This window comes from Macaca mulatta, chromosome 16 (assembly GCF_049350105.2).
Source record: "Macaca mulatta isolate MMU2019108-1 chromosome 16, T2T-MMU8v2.0, whole genome shotgun sequence".
In the NCBI taxonomy this organism is placed as follows: domain Eukaryota; kingdom Metazoa; phylum Chordata; class Mammalia; order Primates; family Cercopithecidae; genus Macaca; species Macaca mulatta.
This window is the reverse complement of record NC_133421.1, coordinates 59,638,357-59,665,627: the sequence shown is the minus strand read 5'-3', so window position 1 is coordinate 59,665,627 and position 27,271 is coordinate 59,638,357. Positions and strand designations below refer to the sequence as shown.

At 52.2% G+C, this 27,271-nt stretch overlaps 1 protein-coding gene across 2 annotated transcripts; it reads left to right on the top strand.

Moving 5' to 3' along the window:
- Nucleotides 1–9,632: 9,632 nt before the first annotated feature.
- On the top strand, nucleotides 9,633–25,240 carry XYLT2 (xylosyltransferase 2). Of its 2 annotated transcripts, none has more exons than XM_001093519.5 (11): nucleotides 9,633–9,805; nucleotides 17,444–17,936; nucleotides 18,220–18,395; nucleotides 18,667–18,869; nucleotides 19,316–19,396; nucleotides 19,596–19,812; nucleotides 19,900–20,076; nucleotides 20,329–20,591; nucleotides 20,851–21,046; nucleotides 21,984–22,317; nucleotides 24,076–25,240. In XM_001093519.5, the coding sequence occupies exons 1-11, from the start codon at nucleotides 9,671–9,673 to the stop codon at nucleotides 24,396–24,398; spliced, it is 2,598 nt and encodes an 865-aa protein (XP_001093519.2). In that variant the 5' UTR covers nucleotides 9,633–9,670; the 3' UTR covers nucleotides 24,399–25,240. The 2 variants fall into 2 exon arrangements, with proteins under 2 accessions (XP_001093519.2, XP_028692206.1); XM_028836373.2 differs by having other exon boundaries at nucleotides 19,563–19,812.
- The last annotated feature ends 2,031 nt before the right edge of the window (nucleotides 25,241–27,271 follow it).

Sequence of the window (27,271 nt, the reverse complement as noted above, 5' to 3'; positions counted from 1 at the left end):
TTCAAATGTATATGTTCATTTCATTTTCATCTACATTTGTTTCCTAATTTCTTGTTTGTCAGATGATTTCATCATTTATTTCTTTGAGCATCCTTATTTTCTTTTTTTTTTTTTTTTTTTTTTTTGAGACGGAGTCTTGCTGTGTCGCCCAGGCTGGAGTGCAGTGGCCGGATCTCAGCTCATTGCAAGCTCCGCCTCCCGGGTTTTTACGCCATTCTCCTGCCTCAGCCTCCCGAGTAGCTGGGACTACAGGCGCCCACCACCTCGCCCGGCTAGTTTTTTTGTATTTTTTAGTAGAGACGGGGTTTCACCGTGTTAGCCAGGATGGTCTCGAACTCCTGACGTCGTGATCCGCCCGTCTCGGCCTCCCAAAGTGCTGGGATTACAGGCTTGAGCCACCGCGCCCGGCCAGAGCATCCTTATTTTCAAGTCTGTCATATGAGTCCAAGAGATGAATTTCATGTGGAGAAAATTCATATACCAGTTGTTGAATTGCTTGGCTATCTTTTTTGGCATTCCATTTCTTCATGTCCTTTGAAATTTGGGTTTACAGGCTCATTGTAGCCGAGAATTTTTGGTTTTGCTTTGTGCTTTTTACTCTCTCCTTTTTTGTCTGCTGGGTTTAGTTTCGTCATGGTGTCCACTGTGCCCTAGTCCAGTAATAGTTTTGTGATGGTGGTTGGGAACTCATGCTCTTCACTGATATTGGGAGATGTGCAGACCCAGAATTAGAGGATGGCTTGACCTAAGTCTTTGTTGTGAGACTGTTTTTGTTCTGCATCATTCCTAGGTCCACGGTTTGAGCTATAGCTCCTGAAATCTGGTCAGCTGCACTTTTTTATTTTTATTTATTTATTTTTTTTAAAGTCTCCTTCCACAAGCAGAGTAGCCTCACTCCAGTCTGTGGCTGCTGCCAGAGTCTGGTTCCATCCCCCATTCCCTGTGCAACATTTTAGCTCCCATTACCCCATAGGCCCTTGGCTTTGGTCCCACTCACCACTTTGCTTTCCAGTTTGTTCTCTTTCTGATACACTTAATGTTTATCCTGTTTTTAAGCCTGTATATATCTTATCAATGCCTTTAAAAACTTTATCTCTCATTGTTATGAATTTGGAGAATAGAGAGTGGGTCAAAGTATCAACTTTCCAACCTTCCTCTCATTATTTTATTTATTAATATTTTTTTAAACAGAATCTCACTCTGTTGCCCAGGCTGGACTGCAGCAGCATGATCTTGGCTCACTGCAACCTCCACTGCCCAGGTTCGATTCTCCTACCTCAGCCTCCTGAGTAGCTGGGATTACAGGCAAGTGCCACCATGCCCGGCTAATTTTTGAATTTTTAGTAGAGATGGGGTTTCACCATGTTGGCCAGGCTGGTCTCGAACGCCTGACCTCAAATGATCCACCCCCACTTGGCCTCCCAAAGTGCTGGGATTACAGGTGTGAGCCACCACGCCTGGCCTCATTAATGTTTCAGTCACTTGGAATGGAGTGGAGACAGAGTTTCTACTTCTCACAGTGGAAATATACTAGCCAATAGAATCTGGGGGTGAAAGAGCTGAGCACTGAGACTGCAACCCTGGGAGTCCAAGTAATGGGCACTTTGTCTAGACTCAGCAAGCAGGTCAAGGATGTGGATCAGAGGAGGAGTGAAAGCCCATATGGGCAACTTCTAATTATGGACCAGCTTCCTATAGTGACCCCATGTAGCAGTAAGATGATTTACAGGAGCAGAATGTTCCATCACCAGTGCTCTTCAGCTTGGGTGTGGAAGCTCAGTTCATATCCCCATGTGAATTACATGTGCCCACCACAGGCTTTTTGGACAATTAGAGGACCAAAGAGGAAGCAAATATTGCATATGGGCTCTCAGCTGGCTAAACAGAAAAATGAAAGAAATGTGGACCTTTCATTTTTGGAACACTTCATACTGTTGACATACAATACAAATAAAGTAACTGCAAAAGAAAAATAAGAGAGATGCAGTGGAGTGTTTACATTTTTGTCTAGAATAACATTCATAATGACAATGTTGATTCTGTTAAATAAAAATTATAGGAGGCCATTGTTTTGGACTGAGCTCTTGCACTAGGCTCCAACAGACCAGACTAAAAATCAAAATGGATTCACTCATGCTGGGGTTCCAAATTGATATTTTGTCCTTTAATACTTCTGTTTTTTCGCCTATTGGTTATTGGTCCATTCAGAATTTTGTGCTTTTTTTTGGGCAGGAGATCGGGGGGATGGTCAAAAGTCAAAATTACAACAAACATAGTTTAAAGATCTTAATTGGCTTTATTTGTGATTCTAGAATCAGGCAACACTTCATCCATAAAATAGAAAAGTGTTCCAGGGAGTCCAGCAGAGGAGGTTGGGCTTACAGAGGGAGAAGGGCTGAAAAAAGCAGATGCAATGAGCAAAGAGCATCTTCATTAATTTTCAAAGTTACTTTTTTGTGGTAAGGCAGGAACACAGAGACAGAACAATAGAAAATAACTGATGAGTGAACATGAGGTTACTTCAGGCTACCTTTGTACTGTAAGGATTAAAGCAGAAGGAACTTATGCCAATTAAAATTTTAAACTGGCCTGTTTGGGAAATTGGCCATTATTTCTCTCTCTTGATTTCTCACAAGGTCAGATAGTGACTCCATTTTGATTTTTAGTCTGGTCTGTTGGGGTCTAGCACAGGAAATTAGCCATATATATATATATATACACACACACACACACACACACACACACACACACATATATATATATATATATATATATATATATATATATATATATATATATCTCCACTGTTTTTTGTTTTTTTTTTTTTAGACAGGGTCTCCTTTTGTTGCCCAGGCTGGAGTGCAGTGGCACAATCATAGCTCACTACAGCCTCAACCTTCTGGGCTCAAGTGATCCTACTGCCTCAGCCTCCCTAGTAGCTAGGACTATAGGCATGCACCACCATGCCCGGCTAATTTTTTTTTATTTTCATAGACACAGGGTCTCACTATGTTGCCCAGGCTAGTCTCAAACTCCTAGGCTCAAGCGAGCCTCCTGCCTCAGTTTCCCAAAGTGCTGGGATTGCAGGTGAGAGTCACCATGCCTGGCCCTCCTATAATTTTTATTTAACAGAAGTTACCAAAGAATTAGCTCTCTAAAGGGCTGCTGTTAGATGCTTTTGCTAGCAAGACTTTTCAAATGCTTAAGGAATAGCAGTGTCTATTGTTACATAAATTAGTTCAAAAACAGAATTTAAAAAATGCTCCTCAACTTATGTTATAGACTGGAATAACTGATTCCCAAATCTACCAAAGCTTTAACAATGAGAAAAGAAAACCACAAACTAGGGGTGTCTACAAGAGCCAGAAAATAACATAAATGGGTGCAGCTGATTGGGTATGAAATGAACGGAAAAGGTGGGAGCTGCAGGCACTGGTAAGTGTGCACCCCTTCTTCAGGAATTCAAACTCAAATGCTTCAAAATTCTGTGCTGGTCAAATAAACGAGTCCTACAAGTCACCTCGGATTTTGCAGCCTCTGGTATATCTCCATTACAAACACAGATGTAACGATTCTTAGGCCGGGCGTGGTGACTCAAGCCTGTAATCGCAGCACTTTGGGAGGTTGAGGTGGATCCCTTGAGCCCAGGAGTTCAAGACCAGTCTGTGCAACATAGTGAGACCCTGTCTCTACAAAAATTTTCTTAAAAATTAGCTGGGCATGGTGGCGCACCTGTGGTCTCAGCTTCTCAGGAAGCTGAGGCAGGAGGATCACTTGAGTCCAGGAGTTCAAGGTCACAGTGAGCTATAATCATGCCGCTGTACTCCAGCCCAAGTGACACAGTGAGACCCTGTCTCAAAATAAATAAATAGATAAATAAATAAATAAGTAAATAAAGCCAGGTGCAGTGGCTCACAACTGTAATCCCAGCACTTTGAGAGGCCGAGGTGGGTGGATCATGAGGTCAAGAGATTGAGACCATCCTGGCTAACATGGTGAATCCCCATCTCTACTAAAAATAAAAAAATTAGCTGGGTGTGGTGGCGCGTACCTGTAGTCCCAGCTACTCGGGAGGCTGAGGCAGAAGAATCGCTTGAACCCGGGAGGCAGAGGTTGCAGTGAGCCAAGATCGTGCCACTGCACTCCAGCCTGGCAACAGAGCGAGATTCCATCTTAAATAAATAAATAGATAAATAAATAAATAAAATATTAGTAAATCCAATTGAACTTATACTACAACTTAAAGAAAAAAAAACAGCTACTAAAACCAAGTAACGTTCATTCTAGGGATGCAAAAATGTTTTAATATGTGGAAATTATTTTTTAAATACTTCATAATCTCAATACGTCATGCTAGAAAAACCCATATGATCCTTTCACTAGGTGTTAGAACTTTCTGACAAGCAGGGACCCAGGCATCCAGAGCTGGCGTGGGTGTGGGCTGGCAGAGGTTACCTGCAAAGGTAGCATCCAAAGGGAAAGCCAGGATCAGGGCTAGCAGACAGCCTAGTAAAGTGTCAATCAGAAGGAAGTGAATGGATAAGCAGGAAGCAGATAAAGGCCACGGGACAGAGCCCGAGGAGACGCTTAGAGGCACAGCCTGGAGGTTTTCCTGCAGGGACCTCCATGCCTGCTGGTGTTGGACCAAATTCAGACTCTAGCTGCTGCAAGTGCATTTGAAAACATTCAGCATACATGCCTTATAAAATAGCTCTAAAAGTGAAGACTATAAGAATCATTTCTTCACATGAGAAAGAATATATCATGCAGGCAACCCAATTACAACTAAAGACTGCTTTCCTATTCTGCTTTTCGGAAAACCATTTTGTCTTTTCAAGACTTTTTACAGTAAAAGAAAAAAGCACAATGGAACCTATCAGAGAACCCGAAGAGGAGACAGAGGGGAACAATGATTCTTGCATTTTATATGGTCAAATCAAAGCCAGTCTATGCATGCTATACCTCAATAACAAATTTGGGGTTTTATTTTTATTTATTTTTTAGAGACATCTTGCCATGTTGCCCAGGTTGGTCTCAAATTCCTGGGCTCAAGCGATCCTCCTATCTCAGCCTCCTGAGTAGCTGAGAATTACAGGCACCACAATAACCAGATAACAAATTTGTTAAAAAACAAAACAAAAAAACAGTGGGCTGGGCGCGGTGGCTCACGCCTGTAATCCCAGCACTTTGGGAGGCTGAGACGGGTAGATCACAAAGTCAGGAGTTTGAGACCAGCCTGGCCAACATGGTGAAACCCTTTTTCTACTAAAACAAAAATAAGCCGGGCATGGTAGCAGGCACCTACAACCCCAGCTACTCAGGAGGCCGAGGCAGGAGAATTGCTTAAATCCAGGAGGCAGAGGTTGCAGTGAGCCGAGATTGTGCCACTGCACTCCAGTCTGGGTGGCAGAGTAAGACTCAAAAAAAAAAAAAAAAAAAAATCAGTGAAGGCGGGCCAGGCCCAGTGGCTCATGCCTGTAATCCCAGCACTTTGGGAAGCCAAGATGGCAGGATCTCTCGAGCCCAGGAGCTTGAGACCAGCCTGGGCAACATAGGGAGACCCCATCTCTACAAAAAATAAATGAAAAAAAAATCACGAGGCAGTCCCAGCTACTCAAGAGGTTGAGGTGGGCAGATTGCTGGAGCCGGGGAGGTCAAGGTTGCAGTGAGCCGTAATTGTGTCACTGCACTCCAGCCTGGGCAACAGAGTGAGATCCACACAAAACAAAACAAAAAAATAATAAAGGCCAAGTGCAGTGGCTCACACTTGTAATCTCAGCACTTTGGGAGGCCTAGGTGGGAGGACTGCTTGAGGTCAGGAGTTTGAGACCAGCCTGGGCAACACAGGGAGACTCTGTCTCTACAAAAATAACAAAAATAGTGTGGTGGCATGCGCCTGTAGTACCAGCTACTCAGGAGGCTGAGACAGGAGGATCACCTGAGCCCAGGAGTTCGAGGCTGCAATGAGCCCCATTGTGCCACTGTACTCCAGCCTTGGTGACACAGAAGGACCCTGCCTTAAAAATAATAATAATAAATAAAAAGTCTGAGTAGGTACTGATAGAATGACTGGTAATAAATGTTAAATAAGGACTCCCTACCCCCATTGCATATCATATACAAAAACAAATTCCAGCTGGATTAAAAACTTAAATGTTAAGAATGGAAAATAAAATTTATAGGAGAGAATACCTGAGACTATACACATCACAGAGAACTGAAGAGATTTACTAAACCCAAATGAGAAGCCATGAAAGAGAGGAGGAACATATTGGATTACAAAAAAGTTCAAAATTTTAGAATGGTCTTAAACACTCAAAGTGCAGTGGGTTGAGGGAAATTTTGAATAGATAAAAACTCTAAAAATTGATAAGACAAATAATATAACAGCAATAGATTAATTTGTGGAGAATATGAAGAGGCACTTCCAGGTGAGCAAATCCAGTCAATAAACCAATTAACAGACACTGCCCAGTAGAGAACTACAAACTAAAAAATAATAAGGCCACTCCTCACCTATCAGATTAGCAAACATCAAAAACAGAATAACACCTGCTGCTGGAAGAGATGCAGGAAAACAAAACCCTTAAATACTATTGCTGGAAACTTGAATTCTCTTTGGGAAGCAATCTGACAATATCAAAATTAAAGATTCCCTTTTCCTCATTCCCGGGAAACTCTGCCATAGAAATAAAAGCATCAGTGCAGGCCAGGCGTGGTGGCTCACGCCTGTAATCCCAGTACTTTGGGAGGCCGAGGTGGGTGGATCACAAGGTCAGGAGATCGAGACCGTCCTGGCTAACACAGTGAAACCCCATCTCTACTAAAAATACAAAAAATTAGCCGGGCGTGGTGGCAGGCACCTGTAGTCCCAGCCACTCGGGAGGCTGAGGCAGGAGATGGCGTGAACCTGGGAAGTGGAGTTTGCAGTGAGCCAAGATCGCGCCACTGCACTCCAGTCTGGGCAACAGAGCAAAAAACTCCGTCTCAGAAAAAAAAAAAAAAAAACCACCCAGCATCAGTGCATAGGGATAAGCATGGAAGCATGTTTATTAACAGCTATGTGGCAGTGGCAAAATCCCAGAAACCAAGTGAGTGTCTATTCAAGAAGGGAGTGGAATATTACGCAGCCATGAAAAAGAATGAGTGAGACCCATCCCATCCAATTTAGAGGAATTTCTGTTATGTATTTACAGTTAAGGGAGAAAAGCAAGCAGCAGAGAAATGTATGGAATATGATTCAACTTTTAAAATATAACACCCTCAAAATTTAAATATAATGACTCCTTCCAAAAATTTAAAAAATAAACCTGTGTGTGTGTGAATTGTTAGGGAGAAATGTGGAAGGAAGGAAGTTGGGAAGAAACCAAGTGAGCCATGCCAGGCTGTTAACATAGAGGAGGAAGAGAGAGAAATACTTAAAAATAAGTTTCTGTATTTAAAAACCATGTGTGTGATGTGACCCCATCCATGCAAAATTATGTACACATAAAGAAATAGGTGAAAGCGCCAGGCGCGGTGGCTTACGCCTGTAATCCCAGTACTTTGGGAGGCCACAGCGGGTGGGTCACGAGGTCAGGAGTTTGAGACCAGCCTGGCCAATGTGGTGAAATACATCGCTACTAAAAACACAAAAATTAGCCGGGTGTCATGGCACGTGCCTGTAATCCCAGCTACTCTGGAGGCTGAGGCAGGAGAATCGCTTGAACCTGAGAGACAGAGGTTGCAGTAAGCTGAGATTGTGCCACTGCACTCCATCCTGGGCGACAGAGCGAGACTCCATCTCAAAAAAAAAAAAAAAAAAAAAAAACCAAAACAAAAGAAAAAGAGAAATGGGGGAAAGGATAGCCACCAAAATGTTAATGATGATTATCTTAAGGGGTGGGACTGTAGGTGACTTTTACTTTTTTTCTCATTTGTTTAGTGTTTACATGTTATGTAATGGGTATTTGTTACTTACATAATCAGTGAAAAATAAAGCTATTTTCATTGTTGTGGGGGGAATTATTGGCAGGTAGAAGTCCCTAGAGGATCTGATTTAATGAGCACACAAGATCAATATTTAATTAACATATCAATTGCTGGCACGTCAACTGATGTTTTCCAAAATCTTTGAAGTGCAGGCTCTCTTAAGTAGCCAAACTGTCGTTGGAAACATTGTTTACAATTCTCCCATTTAACAAACGCGGAGGAACAGAATGATTACAAATGCTAAAGCACATAAGACGATTAAAGGAGGTTTATTTATGTACCATCAAATGCTTGTGTATCCTGTACACATCAGTTTAGAATTCTCTCATCAACCCAACCTTCTGGCAACTTCCAAACCCCTCCATCATTGCCTTCTAACTTTTCAAACTTTTTTTTTCTTTTTTGTAAGCCACTTCTCTTTCCAGACCTCTCTGTAGTGGTTCCTAAAGTCTTCCCTTTAAACCTTCTAACTTGTGTTTGCTATTTTTATGACTTCCTCCTCCCAGTGCCTGGCTTCCCCAGCTGGGGATTCACCTTGCTTTGGTGGTCACTCTTTTGCTCTTCTCGCCTTCCCTCTCTCCATGGGCCTGCCAGGCTCAGGGGAGGCCACAGGTGCTTAGACTTTGTCCAAAGTGGTGCTCATTGAACACGCTGGGTTCTCAAACAAATGTTAGGGCCAGCTGGTTAGACGGGAAGCTGGGCCTCGCCTGCTTGCTTTCTGCAACATTTCTTGAGCATTGCTGGGTGTCCAAAGCAGGGTGAGATTCCAGAGCAGTCACGACAGGATGTGTGATTGGTGCTCACTGCACAGTGCTGGGGACGCACAGGGAGGATGCCACTGATGGCGTAGGGGGTGGCGGTGGGGGTGGGGGGAAAGTTGCTAAGACTTGGCAGAGGGAGCAGCACGTGTCCAGGTCTACTGGTTCTCCAAGTTTGGTCCTAGAGCAAAGGCATCAGCATCACCTGGGAACTTGCTGAAAATTCTACTGTTTAGGCCCCACTACTGACCTACCAAAGCAGACACTCTGGGGGAGGGAGGAGGGACACCAAAAATCTGTTTTATCAAGACCTCCAAGAGACTCCGAGTAGTTTGAGAACCACGACTCTGGGAGCGGCCTGAGGATGCTTAGGATGAGCGCAGAGCAGAAAGGATTCGTGAAGGCTCTCTGATGCCCGTCAAAGGGTTAGACTTTGACCCGCAGGTGCGGCCTCCAGGTTTTTAAGCAGAAGCCTGTGGCTCTCACACGCCCTCTTCCAAGGCGGGGTCTCTGGGAGCCCTGGCTTTCCCAGGGCCCCCGGGACAGAGAGCTTACCGGCGTGGGACTGAACTCGCCCACGACCCCCGATACCAGGCAAGAGAGGTTGTGCCACAGACCCTCCACTCCCCAGCACCAGGCGCTCGCCGTCCAGGTGGAGGGGAGCACACGTGGGAGCCAGGGGCACCAGCGGAGACAAGAGCGCAGAAGGCAGGCGCTCAGGCCCACGCCCGCGGCTGCCGGGGAGGTAGGCGCTGCGAGCCCTGGCTCCACCCCTAGCCTGCGGGGCGCGGTGCTTTGGCCCCGCAGGCCCCGCCCCGGCGCGCGCCCGGCCCGCCTCCCCGGGCGTGCGGGCCGGGGGGGGAGACTCAGCCCCGCGCCCGTGCGCGCGCCCGCGGCCGGGTTGCAGGGCTGGGCGCGCGCCCCGCGTCCCGGGCAGGAAGATGGTGGCGAGCGCGCGAGTGCAGAAGCTGGTGCGGCGCTACAAGCTGGCGATTGCCACGGCTCTGGCCATCCTGCTGCTGCAGGGCCTGGTGGTGTGGAGCTTCAGCGGCCTGGAGGAGGACGAGGCGGGCGAGGTGCTGCGACAACCAGGCGGGCGGGCAGGCCGGGCGCGGGGGCGCGCGGGGTCCTGGCGGGGCTGCGGGCGGCCCCAGCCGGGGAAGTGGGGCACGGGCCGCGTGCGTGCGTGCAGGGCGCCGGCGGTCGCCTGGAGCGGGGCATCGGGCCCCCGGCACTCCCTTACCCCGCAGGCCTAGGGAGCTGCGCTCGGGGACAGTGCGTGACCTGGAGACCCGGGCCCTGGTGCATTGGGGGCCGGGGCGGGAGGAGCAGGTCATGCTGGGGTGGTCTCCGGCCAAGGGAGCGATGAAGGTCAGGCGCGGCGAGCGGGGCTGGGAGGCGGGGCTGGGCCCGAACCTGCTCGGAGGTGGGGAGCCCCAGGCCAAACTTTCTGAAGTTGGGAGGGGGCGGGGATGTGCGCGCCGTGGGCGGAGGAGTGGGGCCAAGGGACCCAGAGCGTCCTTCCCCAGCTGAGCCCAAGGGGGCAGCGGCCGGTGAGCAAGTGGAGCTCGGGGGTGGAATTCGGGCCTGGGACAAAGTGTGTACCTGGGAACTGAAGGAACAAGGAGTGACCCCGAGGGAGAGAACTGGAGTCTTCCCGAGGTGTGGCTTCCTCAGCCAGAGGTTTGAAGAACCTGGATGGGTCTCCGGAGGGCAGGGGGAGGAGGAACTGAGCTGGTGAGTTGGCCTCAGGACCTTAGGGAATTAGGGAGGGGCCCTCTGGCTCTAAGGGAATGGGGACTGTAACAGTCCCAGCCGTAGAGCAGGGGCAACCAACAGCCGTCTCAGCCCCCAGGTCCCTGCCTCGAGGGTCTTTCTCCCTCTTCCCTGATGTGGTTTCAGCTGGAGGCTCAGACACCTCAGCGGTGTGGTGAGGAAGGGTCCATTGGGTCTGGGTTCATGCTGCGGAGATGGAGAGGACAGGCCACACCACAGTCCTAAGCTGAGGCCCAGAGGTCAGGGCCTCCCTGTCCCCAGCGCCCCTGTTCTGCTGCCTCCAGGGCTCCGGGTCAGAGACTCTGTGTGCTGCTGTCCTCGGGCAAGCCCCGATACCCACAACCCCTTACGGCATCTCACCAGCCTGGAAGGCCTGGTGTGGAGACAGAAGAGCTGCCCTTCCCTTTTTTTGGAGAACCCAGAGGGTGGGATGGTGGTGGGGGCTGGAACAGAGTCACATGAGACCATAACTCCAAAAGGAGGTGGGGGCAGGGGCAGCTGGCTCCGTGACATCCGTGGGGATGTGGACCTACAAGTAGGACAAGCAAGTAGGAGAGTGTTTCGGGCCCAGTGTAAGAAGACTCTTTGGGCAGATGGGACATTCCAAGATGGAATGGGCTGCCAAGGCAGTTAGGGAGCCCTCTGACACTGGAATATGGGACCACTCTGGGCTACCGCCCCCATCCCCCCCCACCTCCTCCTCCAGCTTACTGGCTGAATGAATAGGGGAATCCTGGATTGGAATGTTTGAAAAAGCTTGTGCGGTCCAGGCACCCATTGCTGCTTGGACCCCCTCAGCTGCTCCCTCACCTGACTCTGGGGTTGCCAGGCAGCATAACGGGGTGCATGGGAAGGTGAGTGCTGAAGCTGGACCGCCCACTTCACCACTCTCTTCCAGCTCTGACCCTGAGAAGACCACCAGCAAATCACTTTGCCTCCTCCCTTATCCTCATCAGTATCCCTCCTCAAGATGGGGATAATATTGGCACCTCCTATGTTGGGCGATTATAAAGATTAAGTGAAAATGATGCCTGTGAAGCACTTGCAGGAGTTCCTGGCACACGCTCAGCTGTCAGCAAATAAATAACTCTTATTATCCCAGCACTGTGCATTGGGAATACGATTCATTCATTCATTCATTCATTCCATAAATAGGTATGAAGTCCTACTTTGTACCTGACACTGTGCTAACACTGGAGATACAAAAATAAAATAGATGAGGTCTCTGCCCTCATGGACAGGTAATCTACAGGAAGAAACAGACAGTGAAAAGGAACTCAATAGAATTACAAAGGGGTTGGGTTAGATCAGGGGGTCAGGAAAGGCTTCTCAGAGGAAGAGGTGGGCAGGAGAGTTCAGGTAGAAGGCCTGAGGAGAATGGGCTTAGCTGGGCACCCTTGAGGAATGGACAGGAGGGTGTGGTGCTTTCCCTGGAAGAAGGTTCCATCCTGTGCAGCTGAAAGGACCACAGCAAGGGGCAAGGGTTTTATTCTGAGTGCAGCGGGAGAGCACCGAAGGGGTTTAAGCAGCATAGGATTCAGTGTGCATTTAAGACGTGCGCTCTGCCCATCTATGGAGAGGCTGTGAATCCCAGGGATGGTCACTAACCTCCAGAGAGCCGCTCGATAGTTTCCAAAGCTTTCACAAACACCATCTCACCACTTGTTTTCAATGCAGCCTGAGGAGTCAAAGGAGGTGGGGATGGGGGGAGCATTTCTGTGTTCACCCTCTCTGTGACTCAGAGAAAGATTCTAAGGTGGGGCTGCAGAGCCAGGAAGTGGCAGAGGATTTTAATTGCCTCCTTGGAGGAGAGGAAGGAGCCTCTGAGGCCAGAATGCATCCAGGCCAGAGGTCAGAGGACCATTCCCCACCCTGTCATCAGAAGGGCTCCCGGCCTCAGGGCTGCTGGGGGCAGCCTGTGAGGGGCACAAGGCTGGGGCTGTGATGATGCTCTTTGGACATGCCTGGAAGGGACGGAGGTGGGGGCTAACTGCCCACCAGGGCCTCTCTGATTCCTCACTGCTGCCTCCTTGTCCCCCAGCCTTCTCTGGGATTGTCCTTCTCAGGGTCAGCCAGCTCCCACTGCAGTGCGGGGACCAACATGCCCATCTCCTCCCACATCCTGGCCCCCACCACAGCCAACCTGGCCCCGTGCCTCATGCCCTACCCTCCTGACCAGCTTCCTGACTCACTGATACTGGCTTCCACTTGGAGAGCCTACAGCTGTCTGCCATCTCTACCCACCTAAGCTTGGGAATGTCTTTCTCTGCTTGCTGTGTGGCCAGGTCACGTGTCACCAGGCTGATACACACTCAGCCCGGTGGGGCTGCATTTACCTTTCCTAGGGATTCCCCAGCCTGTGGCGCCCTCCCCAGTGTGGGTACAGAATAGGGTCTGCTGCCTCTTCTTGCAGGTATCTCTTCTCGGATGGGAATGGCCGCCCCCAGCTCCCACTGGCCATCTTTAAGAGATCAGAGGGCAACCAAGCACTGTGGCTCATGCCTGTGATCCCAGCACTTTAGGAGGCCAAGGTGGGAGAAGCGCTTGAGCCCAGGAGTTCGAGACCAGCTTGGATAACATAACGAGATTGCATCTCTATTAAAATAAATAAAATCAGAAGATCAGAAGGCTGGCTGGGTGCCAGGCACAGAGGGCATGGGTGTAGGGATGGGGCTCTGGCCTGAAGGTGGCTGTCATCCTGACAGCATGAGGTTCCTGATGTGCTCAGAAGGCCTGAGGAGAATGGTAGTGGGTAGGGTATGCAGGGGTTGGGGGAAGCCCTGGGGAGGTGAGGAGCACAGAGAACCCAACCCAGCCGAGTCCAAGATGTTGAGGATCTTGGGCCTCTCTTGACTTCACGTTTGACTATTTCCTTCTCCCATCTGAGTAATCATAATGATAAAGATGGCAGCATTGGGCTGGGTATGGTGGCTCACGCCTGTAATCCCAGTACTTTGGGAGGCTGAGGCGAGCAGATCACTTGAGGTCACGAGTTCGAGACTAGCCTGGCCAATACGATGAAGCCCAGTATTAACTAAAAATACAAAAAGTTGCCGGGCATGGTGGCACACGCCTGTAATCCCAGCTACTTGGGAGACTGAGGCACGAGAATTGCTTGAACCCAGGAGGTGAAGGTTGCAGTAAGCTGAGATCATGCCACTGCACTCCAGCCTGGGCAACAGAGTGAGACTCTGTCTCAAAAAAAAAAAAAAAAAAAAAAAGTAGCAGTACTTACTGAATGCTGTGCCTATGCCAAAGCTTTGCATTCATTCATTCATTCAACAAATACTAAGGCCAGGCACAGTGGCTCAGGCCTGTAATCCCAGCACTTTGGGAGGCCAAGGTTGGTGGATCACTTGAGATCAGGAGTTCAAGACCAGCCTGGCCAACATGGTGAAACCCTGTTTCTACTAAAAATGCAAAAAATTAGCCGGGCATGGTGGTGCGCACCTGTAATCCCAGCTACATGGGAGGCTGAGGCAGGAGAATCGCTTGAACCCAGGAGGCGGAGGTTGGAGTGAGCCGAGATTGCACCACTGCACTCCAGCCTGGGCAATGAGAGCAAGACTGTCTCAAAAAAACAAACACTTACTGAGTATGTACTACAGCCAGACACTCTCCTAGGCGCTAGGACTATGTCAGTACATACAGCAAAAAGCCCTGCCCTTGGGGAACTTACAATCTTCTGAGGAGAAAGACAAATTAAAAAAAAAATCAAAACAGTATAAATAAATAGTAGGGTGAGAGGAAATATTGTGCTATGGGAAAAAGCAGAGGAGGAGGAGGGAGGGCTGGCACTGTAAATCCAGTAGTCAGGATGGCCCTACTGAGAAGATGGCATCTGAACAAAGAATTGAAGGAGGCAAGGAGTGAGCAGTGGGGCTATCTGGGTGAGGGTGTGCCAGGCACAGGGGATAGTGGGTGCAAGGGCTGGAGCCAGGAGTGCCAGGGGGGATGAGGGGACGCAGAGAAAGCCACTGTGGCTGCAGGAGAGTGAGCATGACAAATTCCCAGATGAGGTCAGAGAGGCCTGGGTGGAGAAGGGGGCATCCAGAGAGCTCACGGAGCCTCTGTAGGCTCCTGTAAGGGCCTTGGGGGTTTTTTTTTTTTTTTTTTTTTTTTTTTGAGACAGAGTCTCGCTCTGTCACCCAGGCTGGAATGCAGTGGCCGGATCTCAGCTCACTACAAGCTCTGCCTCCCAGGTTTACGCCATTCTCCTGCCTCAGCCTCCCAAATAGCTGGGACTACAGGCGCCCGCCACCTCGCCCGGCTAGTTTTTTTGTATTTTTAGTAGAGACGGGGTTTCACCGTGTTAGCCAGGCTGGTCTCGATCTCCTGACCTCGTGATCCGCCCGTCTCGGCCTCCCAAAGTGCTGGGATTACAGGCTTGAGCCACCGTGCCTGGCCAGGGCCTTGGTTTTTATCCTAAGAGGGGCCACTGGAGGTTTGGAGCAGGGGAGTGGTGAAATGGGATTTTAAGAGTTGTAACAGAAACACCGGCTGCTGTGATGAGAATGGAATTTAGGGGAACAAGAGTAGGAGCTGGAAGACCAGGGAATCCAGGCAGGGATAGTAAGGGAGGTGTTGAGAAGAGATCGGATTCCAGATATATTCTGAAGGTGGCCCCGACGGGATGTACTGATGGAGTGGATGTGGGGTGTAAGGGAAAGAGAGTCAAAGATGACTCCTGACTGGGCGCGGTGGCTCACATCTGTAATCCTAGCACTTTGGGAGGCCAAGGCAGGTGGATCATGAGGTCAGGAGTTCGAGACCAGCCTGGCCAACTTGGTGAAACCCCGTCTGTATTAAAAATACAAAAATTAGCCAGGCGTGGTGGCATGTGCCTGTAGTCCCAGATACTCAGGAGGCTGAGGCAGGAGAATCGCTTGAACCCAGGAGGCAGAGGTTGCAGTGAGCCAAGATTGTACCACTGCACTGCAGCCTGGGCAACAGAGTAAGACTCTGTTTCAAAACAAAAAATTGATTCCCAAAAGTTTTTGGCCTGAGCATCTTGAAGGATGGAGATATCATTAACTGAGATGGGGAAGATGAAGTAGGAGCAGGTTGGGGATGAAGAGCGGGAGGTACTTTTGGGCTTGTGGCCTTGAGAGGTCTATCAAGCTCCCACGTGAGATGTCAAGGAAGCTGGTAGTTAAATGCCTGAAGGTTCAAGGGAGCTATCCAGGCCAGAGAGATCAATTTGGGAGTGGGGATGGAGTTTAGAAACCCAGAGACTGAAGATCACTTAGGAAGTGAAGGTGCTAGGACAGGAAGGGCCCCCAGATGTGCCCTGGGAGACAAGGAAGCACCAAGAAGACCATAAGGAGTGGCAGTGGAAAGAGGAGAAAAGCCAGGTGGGTATCCTGGAAAGCAAATGCGGAGGGCGCTTCAAGCAAGACAGAGTGGTCCATTAAGTTCTTGGCTGCTGAAAGGCCAAGAAAGAAGAGGACTTAGTCTTGGAGAGCTTGTGAACATGGAGGGGAAGGCCGGTGGGAAAGGGTTTATGAGGCTGGAGACGGCTCTCCCTAGCTGCAGTGTCTCATGCTCATTTGTTATTCTTCTTTACAGCTAAGGGAGCATGCTCAGAGAAGTTAGGGAACTGCTGGTGAGTTGGCAGAGCTAGGCCCAGAGCCCTGGAGACTCTAGAGTGTTCACCCGGTGGCCCCTGTTCCTCCGTCCATTCTGCATCTCATCCACCAGACACCAGCTAGGTGTCTGTGTGTGCCAGCTGCTCTGCTGGGCCCTGGGGAGATGGAGCTGACATGTCTCTTGTCAAGGAGTTCACTACTAGAGGAACATCCAGGGCCCTGGAGCTCAGCCCATTCCACTGCAGGGCAAATGGAATGGCTGCATGCCAGGGGCCTTGGAGCTGGATCTGAAAGGATGGATGGGATTTGATCAGGCAGGGCAGGTAGGATGGGGGAACGGAGGAGGAGGTGGCTGGACATGCTGTTCAGTCACCACCAGGCCATCTAGGGAAGTGCCTGGATTTGAGGAGAGGCAGCAGGTACCAGAGCACTTAGAGCCAGGAAGCAGGGGCGCGGCAGCGGTAGCGGTGCCCTGCTGCACGTGCAGCGAGGTGACAGCCTCCAGCTGCGGGCACCTTCAGGCCCTGTCTCAGCTTTCCAGCCACGGACTGAGTGTGGAGGTGGCTCAGGGCTCACCAGCTCCAGGCAGTACATGTGCTAGAGTTTTCCCGGGAGCCAGCCAGGACTTCCTCGAGGCTGTGCTGGAGAGAGAAGCTCTTCTTGCCCCTCTCCTTGCATGGTCATCTCCTTTGTGGTCCAAAGCCTTTCCCTGCCAGCCCCTGCCCCATCGCTCACGGGGGTACCCGCAGTGAATCTCACGCACTCTGACTCTCTCTTGATCTGCTTCCTAAAGGACCCAAGCAGTATTGGGGTCTCAGACTTCACCTCCGTCATCCCCCATGGGCACTCCTCCTTCACTGTGAAATGGCCTCAGTCTTCCCACATGGAAATGCTTTGGATTCATCTGGAAGTTAGAGTCCCCTGAAGACCACTGTCTCCTCCCAGCCCTCGGTGGGAGTGCTGGGTCTTAGGTGGACATTTGTACCCTTGGTGGGGTCTTTGCACCCTTCCCTTGGGACACGTGGATATTTATTTTAACATCTGCTGAAAAAGAAAGTGGTATCTGAGTCCAGAACAGAAAACCAAGCACAGTGCCATGTAATCTGAGAGCCAGTGGGGGACAGGGGTGTTGGTATGATGGAGGGAGGACCAGTGCTCCCTCAGTGGCTGACTAGGGAGGCGCTCCCGCGGTGGTGCTGATTGTGTGGAGTCCTTAGGTGAAAAGCACTTCTCTGGGTAAAAAGTGAGCAGGATTGTCTAGGTCTGAGGGTGCCCCCAACCAAGATGGAACTCAAGGAGCAGGAGGAGGTGAGGGGCTGCCCCAGTGATGTGTCTGCATATCTTTTACAGAAAGGAAGACAGAGGAAGCCACGGCCACTGGACCCTGGCGAGGGTTCCAAGGACACAGACAGTTCAGCAGGACGACGGGGCAGCGCAGGCAGAAGGCATGGGCGCTGGCGGGGCCGTGCTGAGAGCCCAGGAGTGCCCGTGGCCAAGGTGGTACGGGCAGTAACCAGCCGGCAGAGGGCCAGCCGGCGGGTCCCACCTGCCCCACCCCCAGAGGCCCCAGGCCGCCAGAACCTGAGTGGGGCAGCAGCTGGGGAGGCGCTGGTAGGGGCAGCCGGCTTCCCACCACACGGAGATACAGGGAGCGTGGAGGGCGCCCCCCAGCCTACGGACAACGGCTTCACCCCCAAGTGCGAGATCGTGGGCAAGGACGCGCTGTCTGCACTGGCCCGGGCCAGCACCAAGCAGTGCCAGCAGGAGATCGCCAATGTGGTGTGCCTGCACCAGGCTGGGAGCCTCATGCCCAAGGCTGTGCCCCGGCACTGTCAGCTGACTGGTGAGGGACAGGGGTGCTCCAGCCCTTCCCAGGCTGGGGCAGGGAGGTGGCATGGCCCGGATCCACACTCCCATCTCTCTGAGGAAGAAAGAGCCAAGGGGGGCCTACCTCCCTGCCTAAGTCTTCATCCAGTTACTTACTAAGTGGCAGGGGCAGAGTGAGGACCCAGGAGCATGGGGCTCCAAGTCTAGGCTTCTTTGGAAGGCAGGCAGCTCCCTCTTCCCATCTCACCCTGACCCTATGACCCTGGGGGGCCTCGCCAACGCCCGTCCTCTGCTCTCAGGGAAGATGAGCCCCGGCATCCAGTGGGATGAGAGCCGAGCCCAGCAGCCTGTGGATGGCCCCCCGGTGCGAATCGCCTATATGCTGGTGGTTCACGGCCGCGCCATCCGCCAGCTGAAGCGTCTCCTCAAGGCCGTCTATCACGAGCAGCACTTCTTTTACATCCATGTGGACAAGGTATTGTGGTGGGGAGAGGCCAAGGGGTCTGGGGTGAGCAGAGCAGAAACAGAAGGTTGCCGACAGACAGGGTCTCTGACCTGGCCCAGGTAGCCTAGAGAGAGAAACTGAGGCCCTGAACAGGGAGGTGGCAGCACGAGCCAGCTCAGCTGCTTAGGGGCTGGAGCCCTGCCCTGTGCTTTCCCTGTCTTGTGTCCCTTCACTCTGTCCTGGGGTGGGAGTGGGGATGGCGGTAACACTGGGGGCTAGCTGAGTGTCTCCTCCCCACCAGCGTTCCGACTACCTGCACCGGGAGGTGGTGGAGCTGGCCCAGCGCTATGATAATGTGCGGGTGACGCCCTGGCGCATGGTCACCATCTGGGGCGGGGCCAGCCTCCTAAGGATGTACCTGCGGAGCATGCGGGACCTGCTAGAGGTGCCTGGCTGGGCCTGGGACTTCTTCATCAACCTCAGTGCCACTGACTACCCAACCAGGTGTGGGGATGGGGCTCTGAGTCCTCTGGATGGGAGGGGATGCCTGTCTGGGCACCTGGGGTTGCAGGGCCTTGGTGGACCTTCTCTGCCCCATAAGCCTAACTCTGGGATCCGCCCTGCTCAGACATGGGCCCCTGGGCCCCAGCCATGTTTTAGGGGAGGGGTTGGTGTAAGATGAACTGAGAGTTGAGCATGATAGGAGATGGGGAGGAGGAGGAGGAGCCAGAGGTCTGTACCTGGTGTGCTGGATCAGACAGCAAGGGGCAGAGGAAGGATGGGGTGGTCTTCCTCAGGGGCCTCTGGTGCTCACCACCCCAGACATCAGCCAGGGGTAGGGCACATGGCCAGACAGCAGTCAGGGAGAGAGAAAAGCCAGAAGGTCTGCTCTGTGCCAGTGACTGCACAACTATCTCACTTGGCTGCCTGTCACCCCATTCCTTCACCAGGACCAATGAGGAACTGGTGGCATTCCTATCCAAGAACCGGGACAAGAATTTCCTCAAGTCACATGGCCGGGACAACTCCAGGTGAGGGGGTGGGAAAGGAGACCCTGGCCCCAGAGTCTTGTCCCAACACCCCCAACACAGTTGGGCTCAGTGGCTCCAGTCCTGGGTTTCAAAGTCTCCACACCAGTCACAGGTTGAGGAGTGTTGGTTGCCAGGCAGATGAAAGAGCTTAGACCCCACCCTGCAGGATCCCCAGCCATGGCCTCTCTGCCGCCGGCAGGTTCATCAAGAAACAGGGCCTGGACCGGCTCTTCCATGAGTGTGACTCGCACATGTGGCGCCTGGGTGAGCGGCAGATCCCGGCAGGCATCGTGGTGGATGGCGGTTCTGACTGGTTTGTGCTGACACGCAGCTTTGTGGAGTATGTGGTGTACACAGATGACCTGCTTGTGGCCCAGCTACGCCAGTTCTACACATACACACTGCTCCCAGCAGAGGTGGGTGGCCCAGCAGGCATGAAGGCCGGGGAGGGCATGGGTTGGGCTGCCTACAGCTCACCTTCCACCCTCCCTTGCTGCTTGAAGTCCTTCTTCCACACGGTGCTGGAGAACAGCCTGGCCTGTGAGACCCTCGTGGACAACAATCTGCGGGTCACCAACTGGAACCGCAAGCTGGGCTGCAAGTGCCAGTACAAGCACATCGTGGACTGGTGCGGCTGCTCCCCCAACGACTTCAAGCCACAGGACTTCCTCCGGCTGCAGGTGCTTGCCCGAGGCCCCAAGGCTGCCCCTGGCTAGTTCTTCTCCCCTGGCTTTTCACCAGGAGAACAGCAGGGTGGGCCAGTCAGAAAATCTGGGAGGCCTTGGCCTGGAGCAGCCCTCAGGGGTCTGGGACTACAACAGCAGCAGGAAAAGCCGCAGGAGGCTGAGCTCTAGGCAGTGCTGAGGGGCCGGCCCTGCCATGCCCTCTGGGGCTTCCAGAGCCCTTCACCCTCCTTGCCTCTCCTGCTCTAGCAAGTCTCCAGACCCACCTTCTTCGCCCGGAAGTTCGAGTCGACTGTGAACCAGGAGGTGCTGGAAATCCTGGACTTCCACCTGTACGGCAGCTATTCCCCCGGCACGCCAGCCCTCAAGGCCTACTGGGAGAGCACCTACGACATGGCGGATGGCCCCAGTGGGCTCAGTGATGTCATGCTCACCGCTTACACGGCCTTCGCCCGCCTCAGCCTGCACCATGCCGCCACTGCTGCACCCCCACTGGGCACCCCACTCTGCAGGTGAGACCCCCTTCTGACATACAGCAGGCACTTGGGGTGTGGTGCCCTAGGGGGAGGCCAACCAGAGAGTGACGTCCCCTGCCCACAACAAGGCCCCAGTCTGAGGCAGGGAAAAATGCAAATACCGAAAACAAGGCTAGAGCCAGGCATGCAGGTGCTGTGGGGCTGAGATCTGGGGGAAGGAAGTACCTGGGGAGGGGACTCCAGGCCAAGTCAGGTGTGCTGATGGCATCTCCCTTTCTCCCTGCTGGCACCTTAGGTTTGAGCCCAGGGGCTTGCCGTCCAGCGTGCACCTGTATTTCTATGACGACCATTTCCAGGGCTACCTGGTGACGCAGGCGGTGCAGCCCTCAGCCCAGGGGCCGGCAGAGACGCTTGAGATGTGGCTGATGCCCCAGGGGTCGCTGAAGCTGTTGGGGCGCAGTGACCAGGCCAGCCGGCTCCAGAGTCTGGAGGTGGGACAGGTCTCCCCACCCCCTTGCTTTCTCCCAACCCCTAGCCAGACTTGGGGTAGTGGGAAGAGACCAAGGGAGACAGACACCAAGGGAGGGGTAAAGTTCTTTTTCCCAGTCATGGCAGGCATGGTGGTGCCCCTATGCAGACATCCTGTGTCAGCCCCCAGCCTGTGCACACTGAGGAGCACTTCCCGGTTGGGTATGCAGAGGACATTCAGGGAGCAGGGAGGGAATTATCATTTCCACTACAACACAAGCCCAATCTTCCAGACTACAGCGATTTCTCCTAGAGGGGCAGGGACATTCGAATTGGGCCATGAAAGTACGCTTCTAAGTGGCTCCTCATCGCCTTTTTGTTTTGTTTTTTTGAGACAGTCTCGCTCTGTCACAGTGGTGCGATCTTGGCTCACTGCACCTCTGCCTCCCAGGTTCAAGCGATTCTCCTACCTCAGCCTCCCGAGTAGCTGGGACTATAGGCGCGCGCCATCACGCCCAGCTATTTTTTTTTTTTGTATTTTTAGTAGAGACAGGGTTTCACCTGACCTCGTTATCCACCTGCCTCGACCTCCCAAAATGCTGAGATTACAGGCGTGAGCCACCATGCCTGGCCCCTCCTCATTGTCTCTTTCTTAGAGACTTTGCCTTCATGTGGGAATGGTCTCTGGGTGGGACTTTGAACCTCATCCCTGCCGTATGGTCCCCAGTAACGGCGACTGACCTCCACTGCCTAGCAGTCAGAATGGAAGCCTAGAACGAATCTCAGAGCTAGGAGAGATATTAAAGATCTCCTAGTCTGACCCCTTCATTTTGCAGATGGGGAAACTGAGGCCCAGAAAGAGACAGTGACTGGCCTGAGATTACACAGTGAGAGGCAGCCTCAGAGGAGGGAGAAGGACCTTTCCCCCACACTCCTGCCCAGCTGCCTCTCTCTTTACAGGTTGGCACTGACTGGGACCCCAAAGAGCGTCTTTTCCGGAACTTTGGGGGGTTATTGGGGCCGCTGGACGAGCCTGTGGCCGTGCAGCGCTGGGTCCGGGGCCCCAACCTCACAGCCACAGTGGTCTGGATCGACCCAACCTATGTGGTGGCCACATCTTATGACATCACAGTAGATACGGAGACCGAGGTCACGCAATACAAGCCCCCACTGAGCCGGCCCCTGCGGCCAGGGCCCTGGACTGTTCGACTCCTTCAGTTCTGGGAACCGCTGGGTGAGACCCGCTTCCTTGTGCTGCCCTTGACCTTCAACCGCAAACTACCTCTCAGGAAAGGTAAGACTGCAGTTCTCAAATGAGGCCCAGAAGCCAGACAGAATAGGACTCGCCAGAGAGGTGACCCCAAGAAGCCAACCATCAGAGCTGATTCCCATCCCTAGAGTAAGGGAAGCATGGAAAGGCTGAGGCCTTGATCTTCTTTCCTGTAGCGTGCAGGGTCCTGCACTGCAGTGTGGTGGAAAGGGGAGCTTTACAGTCATGCACACTTGGTTTGGAACATAACTCTGACGGGTTCATTGGCCTTTTGTCTTTGGAAGTTACTTGGCCTTCCTGGGCCTCAGTCTTAGCACGTGAAGCAGGAATAGTACACCTATCAGGGACCTTGTGGTACATGCGACACAAATCCACTCAAGCGAGCTTGAGTTAAAAAGGGGAGAAGAAAGCTGGGCGCGGTGGCTCAAGCCTGTAATCCCAGCACTTTGGGAGGCTGAGACGGGCGGATCACAAGGTCAGGAGATCAAGACCATCCTGGCTAACACGGTGAAACCCCGTCTCTACTAAAAAATACAAAAAAAAACTAGCTGGGCGAGGTGGCGGGCGCCTGTAGTCCCAGCTACTCGGGAGGCTGAGGCAGGAGAATGGTGTGAACCTGGGAGGCGGAGCTTGCAGTGAGCTGAGATCCGGCCACTGCACTCCAGCCCGGGTGACAGAGCGAGACTCCGTCTCAAAAAAAAAAAAAAAAAAAAAAAAAAAAAGGGGAGAAGACTGGAAGAATGCAGAGGTCTCCTTCACAAAGCTAGGAAATGTCTCAGGCCTTACTGTGAACCAGAGGTGCTTTCTCCATCTCTCTGGGGCCATCTTGCTCCTCATCCTGTCGTGTCTCTATGCATCGACCTCAGACTCTGGCTCCCCATCCATGGCATCTCAGTGCAACAGACACTGACCAGGGACTTTTAGTTCCCAGGTTCCACATTCTTGGGACAGAAAATCTGACTGGCTGTCCCAGTCCATTCTCTGGCCAGGTAGGCAGGGTCATGTGGCTCTCTGCCCACTTGGCTGAGGCTAAAGGAGTAGGCTCTGAACAGAGACAAAGGCTGGGCAAATTTCCTGCAAGGAAGGGCCTAGTACAAGTAACTCCCCTGGAAGATATGAGGGATGAGCCTCTGGAGGGAAAGTGGCCAGTATGCAGGAGGTGATAATTGTAGGTGTTTCTTTCCCCCACCCCGTCCTATCACAAGAAGGTGGGTAAGAGGGGGGGTACCCTAGAGGAGGAGGGGGTGCTGGTGGGGCTGCAGCAGATCCAGGATCCAGGGCAGGCAAGCTGTGTCCCCCACACACCTGGACCTCCCAGTCAAGGGAAGAATGGCAGCAATGCACAGCAGGTAGGAACAGGGGCTGTGCCTCAAGGACAAAGTCAGAGAAGGTGCTCTAAGCTGAGGGGACAGAGCTGGCCAGTGTCTGTGCATGAAGGGCTGAAGTGCCCGAATACAGGCTTATGAGGGCTCCGGGAGCCCCCGATGATGGTCAGGAAAGGGTGTGGGACACAAACCAGACTGTTCCCTTCTTTCCTAAAGTGCCTTGAACCCACTGCTTTATTGCATCCTAAAGTTGGGAGTCTAGAGCTTACTGCCTTGATTTTATAAAACTCAGTTTTATAGGCACAGAAAGTCCCTTGGATTAGCCCAAGGTCACTCAGCAAGCTGTGACTCAGAAGTAGGGCTGTGACAGGAACTGAGGTACCCAACTCCTGGGTCTGGCCTCCACAGAGTCTGTGTGTGTGGGGGGGGGTGCTTACTGCCTGCTCTGCACCCACAGATGATGCCAGCTGGCTGCATGCGGGACCCCCCCACAATGAGTACATGGAGCAGAGTTTCCAGGGCCTGAGTAGCATCCTGAACCTGCCTCAGCCGGAGCTCGCAGAGGAGGCTGCCCAGCGGCACACACAGCTCACAGGCCCTGCACTCGAGGCCTGGACAGACAGGGAACTGAGCAGCTTCTGGTCTGTGGCCGGACTGTGTGCCATAGGCCCCTCTGCTTGCCCCTCCCTGGAGCCCTGCAGACTGACCAGCTGGAGCTCTCTGTCCCCCGACCCCAAATCAGAGCTGGGACCTGTCAAAGCAGACGGGCGACTCAGGTAGCAGGGCCCCAGCCAGTACCCGTGGAGAACCCGGGGAATTGCACCTTACAGACAATGGAGGGGTGTCCCCTCCCACAGGCAAGAACCAGAGGCCCAGGCTGCACACCCATTCAGCCATCAAGAACCCACACAGATGACAGGGTGGACACAGTATGAACTACTGCTGATGTCTCTGCTGGGGATCAGAGGGCTGGCGGGAACGTGAGAAGGGTGCCAGCAGCATTCCACACCCAGCTCTTCCTTGCCTTCCTCTCTAGTTTTTTTTTTTTTTTTTTTTTAACTTAAAAAGGAAAATGGGTGGTAGGGGGAGAAACTAGAACAGAAGATGTGCAATAGGGCTCAGAGCAGCCCCAGGAAGTGGGCCGTGTCTATGGGGAGCAGGGGCCTGCCGAGCCCACCTGCTATTGTTCTGGATGAGGCTGGGCCTGCCTCACTCTCCAGGGCCTCATCCCCCAGCGTAGGCCTGTGGTGCTCGTGGCTGAGGCTCCACGAGGGTGCAAGTGCCCTGCCAGGCTCTAAGGCCTGAAGAATCGGTGATATGGGGGGCACTGCAGAGCTGGGCTCTAGCAGGACAGTTATATTGTAGCCAGGGGACCCTGGAAGTGGGGTGGGGCTGGCTCCAGGGCTTTCCAGCATACCCTGCCCCTGGATGGGAAAGGCAGGGTCAGGGCCCACTGAGAGCCATGCAGAGTTTCCCAGGTGAGCACTGGAAGTGTGAGGTCACACGAGCAGCGTGGGAAGAAGACTCTGTCAAGACTCTCAGAAGAACCTGGAGTAATTGTGCCTGAAGCTCAGCGTGAAGTCTGAAATATGCAACAGAAGAAATATATCTCTATCTCTCTACTCTGGGCTCTGTGTTTTTCCTCCTGGGTGTCAGGAAGCCATCACCATTCATTGGGTCTTCTCCAGAAGTCTTAGCTGGTAGCCTTGAGAAGGTAAAGATCTCATTCCCTCAGATGGAGAACACTTTAGAATACACCCAAGAGGGACTCAAGAACTCATCTAGCCTGGGTGCAGGGGTTCACGCCTGTAATCCCAACACTGGGAGGCTGAGGCAGGAAGATTGCTTCAGCCCAGGAGTTTGGGACCAGCCTGGGCAACACAGTGAGACCTCGTCTCTATGAAAAAAATTTTTTTAATTAGCCAGGCGTGGTGGCGCACATCTGTAGTCACAGCTACTCAGGAGGCTGAGGCAGGAGGTTGAAGCTGCAGTAAGCCAAAATTGTACCACTGCACTCCAGCCTGGGTGATAGAGTCTCAAAAAACAAACATCTAATCCAACTCCTTTTTTCTGAGGGGTAAACAGGCCCAGAGAGGCTCGAAGACTTCTTCTTTGCCACCCAGCAGGCCAGGGGACCAGCAGGACCTGAGCTTAGTTTGAGAGCCCTGACCCAGCACTTCCACCCCCACCACCGGGCCAGGCTGCAGCAGATGCTGGTTCCTCTATCCTTGGCCTTAGCAGGGCCCATCCTAGAAGCCTGGCCCTGCCACGCGGGGTACCTTCAACAGAGGCAATCCCAGCCATGACCTGGTGGTTATGATTGGGGCACTTTTCTTTTAGGGGCAAGAACAGCAGCAGCCTAGGTCCCTGGTCACTGTCCTAGGACCCATGTTGAAAAGGGTTGTCCATCCTCCCTCCCTTTCCCAAGCCTCCTCTCCCCCTCCCACTCTCCTGCCGTTGTCAGCCAGGGCTTGGTATCAGTCCTTCACACCTTACTTAATGTGGGAGCAAGGGTGAAGGTTTCTAGACCTCTAAAGTCACCCTATCAGCCAGCCACACTGATCTCAGCTCAGGTTGGGGAACAAATTCCCACCCAGGCTGCCACATGTCAAGTTCTCCTAGTTGCCAGGACGGGGCAGTGCTGACAACCAACTGATAACAGCATTGGGGTTTTTGTCGGCTGATCATGCCTGCAGTATCTCAATCCTTACAGCTCTTGGAGGGAGAAGGGAGGCATTTTTATTATCGTCATTTAGCAGATCAGAAAACTGAGGCTGTGAAATGACGAGCCCAAAGTCACAGCTAACTATTAGATGATGGCAGCAGCCTTCAGAAAGAGGCAGGAAGCCTCCAGAGCCACTCAGTCACTACACTCTCCTACTCACATAAGAGCCTGGCCGGGCAGGTAAGTAGGAAGGAACTAATGGCAAGAATTCAAAGGAAAGAGTGCTTAGGTTCGGAGGCTAAGATTATTCATTTTCTTCTGGCTCCTATTTTAGTGAACATCTGAAGCTATACCCTGGTTCTCTAGAATGTTGGGGTTTTTGTTTCCCAGTATCAACTCTCAGGTCAATAAAGAGGAAAAATTAACAACTAGGTTCAGCATTTTAGGCACGGGCAGTAAATATTAGAACACTTAGACTTTGCTGCCCAAGAGCTCACAAACTAGCCGGTGGGTTTAACCTGGGCTATGGCTGTGCTGTGTTAGGCTAGCACAACAGTTTTCAAAGTAGTAGTATTTTTAGAGACAGGGTCTGGCTCTGTTGTTCAGGCACGATCATGATCATAGCTCACTGTAGCCTTGACCTCCTGAGCTCAAGCGATCCTCCTAGGTAGCTTAGGGCCACAGGTGTGCACCACCATGCCTGGCTTTTTTTTCCTTTCTTTTTTTTTTTTTTTTTTTTGGTAGAACAGGGGTCTCTCTCATGTTGCCCAGGCTAGTCTCAAACTCCTGGCCTCAAGCAATCCTCCTGCTCCAACCTCCCAAAGCATTGGGATGACAGGCATCAGCCACTACTCCTGGCCTCAAAGTACTATTAAAAAAAAAAACAAAAAACAAAAAAACCTTAGGTAGGACATGCACTTGCTGCATCCCTGTCCTTCACCATATTAGATCAGGTCGTAGTTAGCCATTATTGTCACCTGCTGTAAAC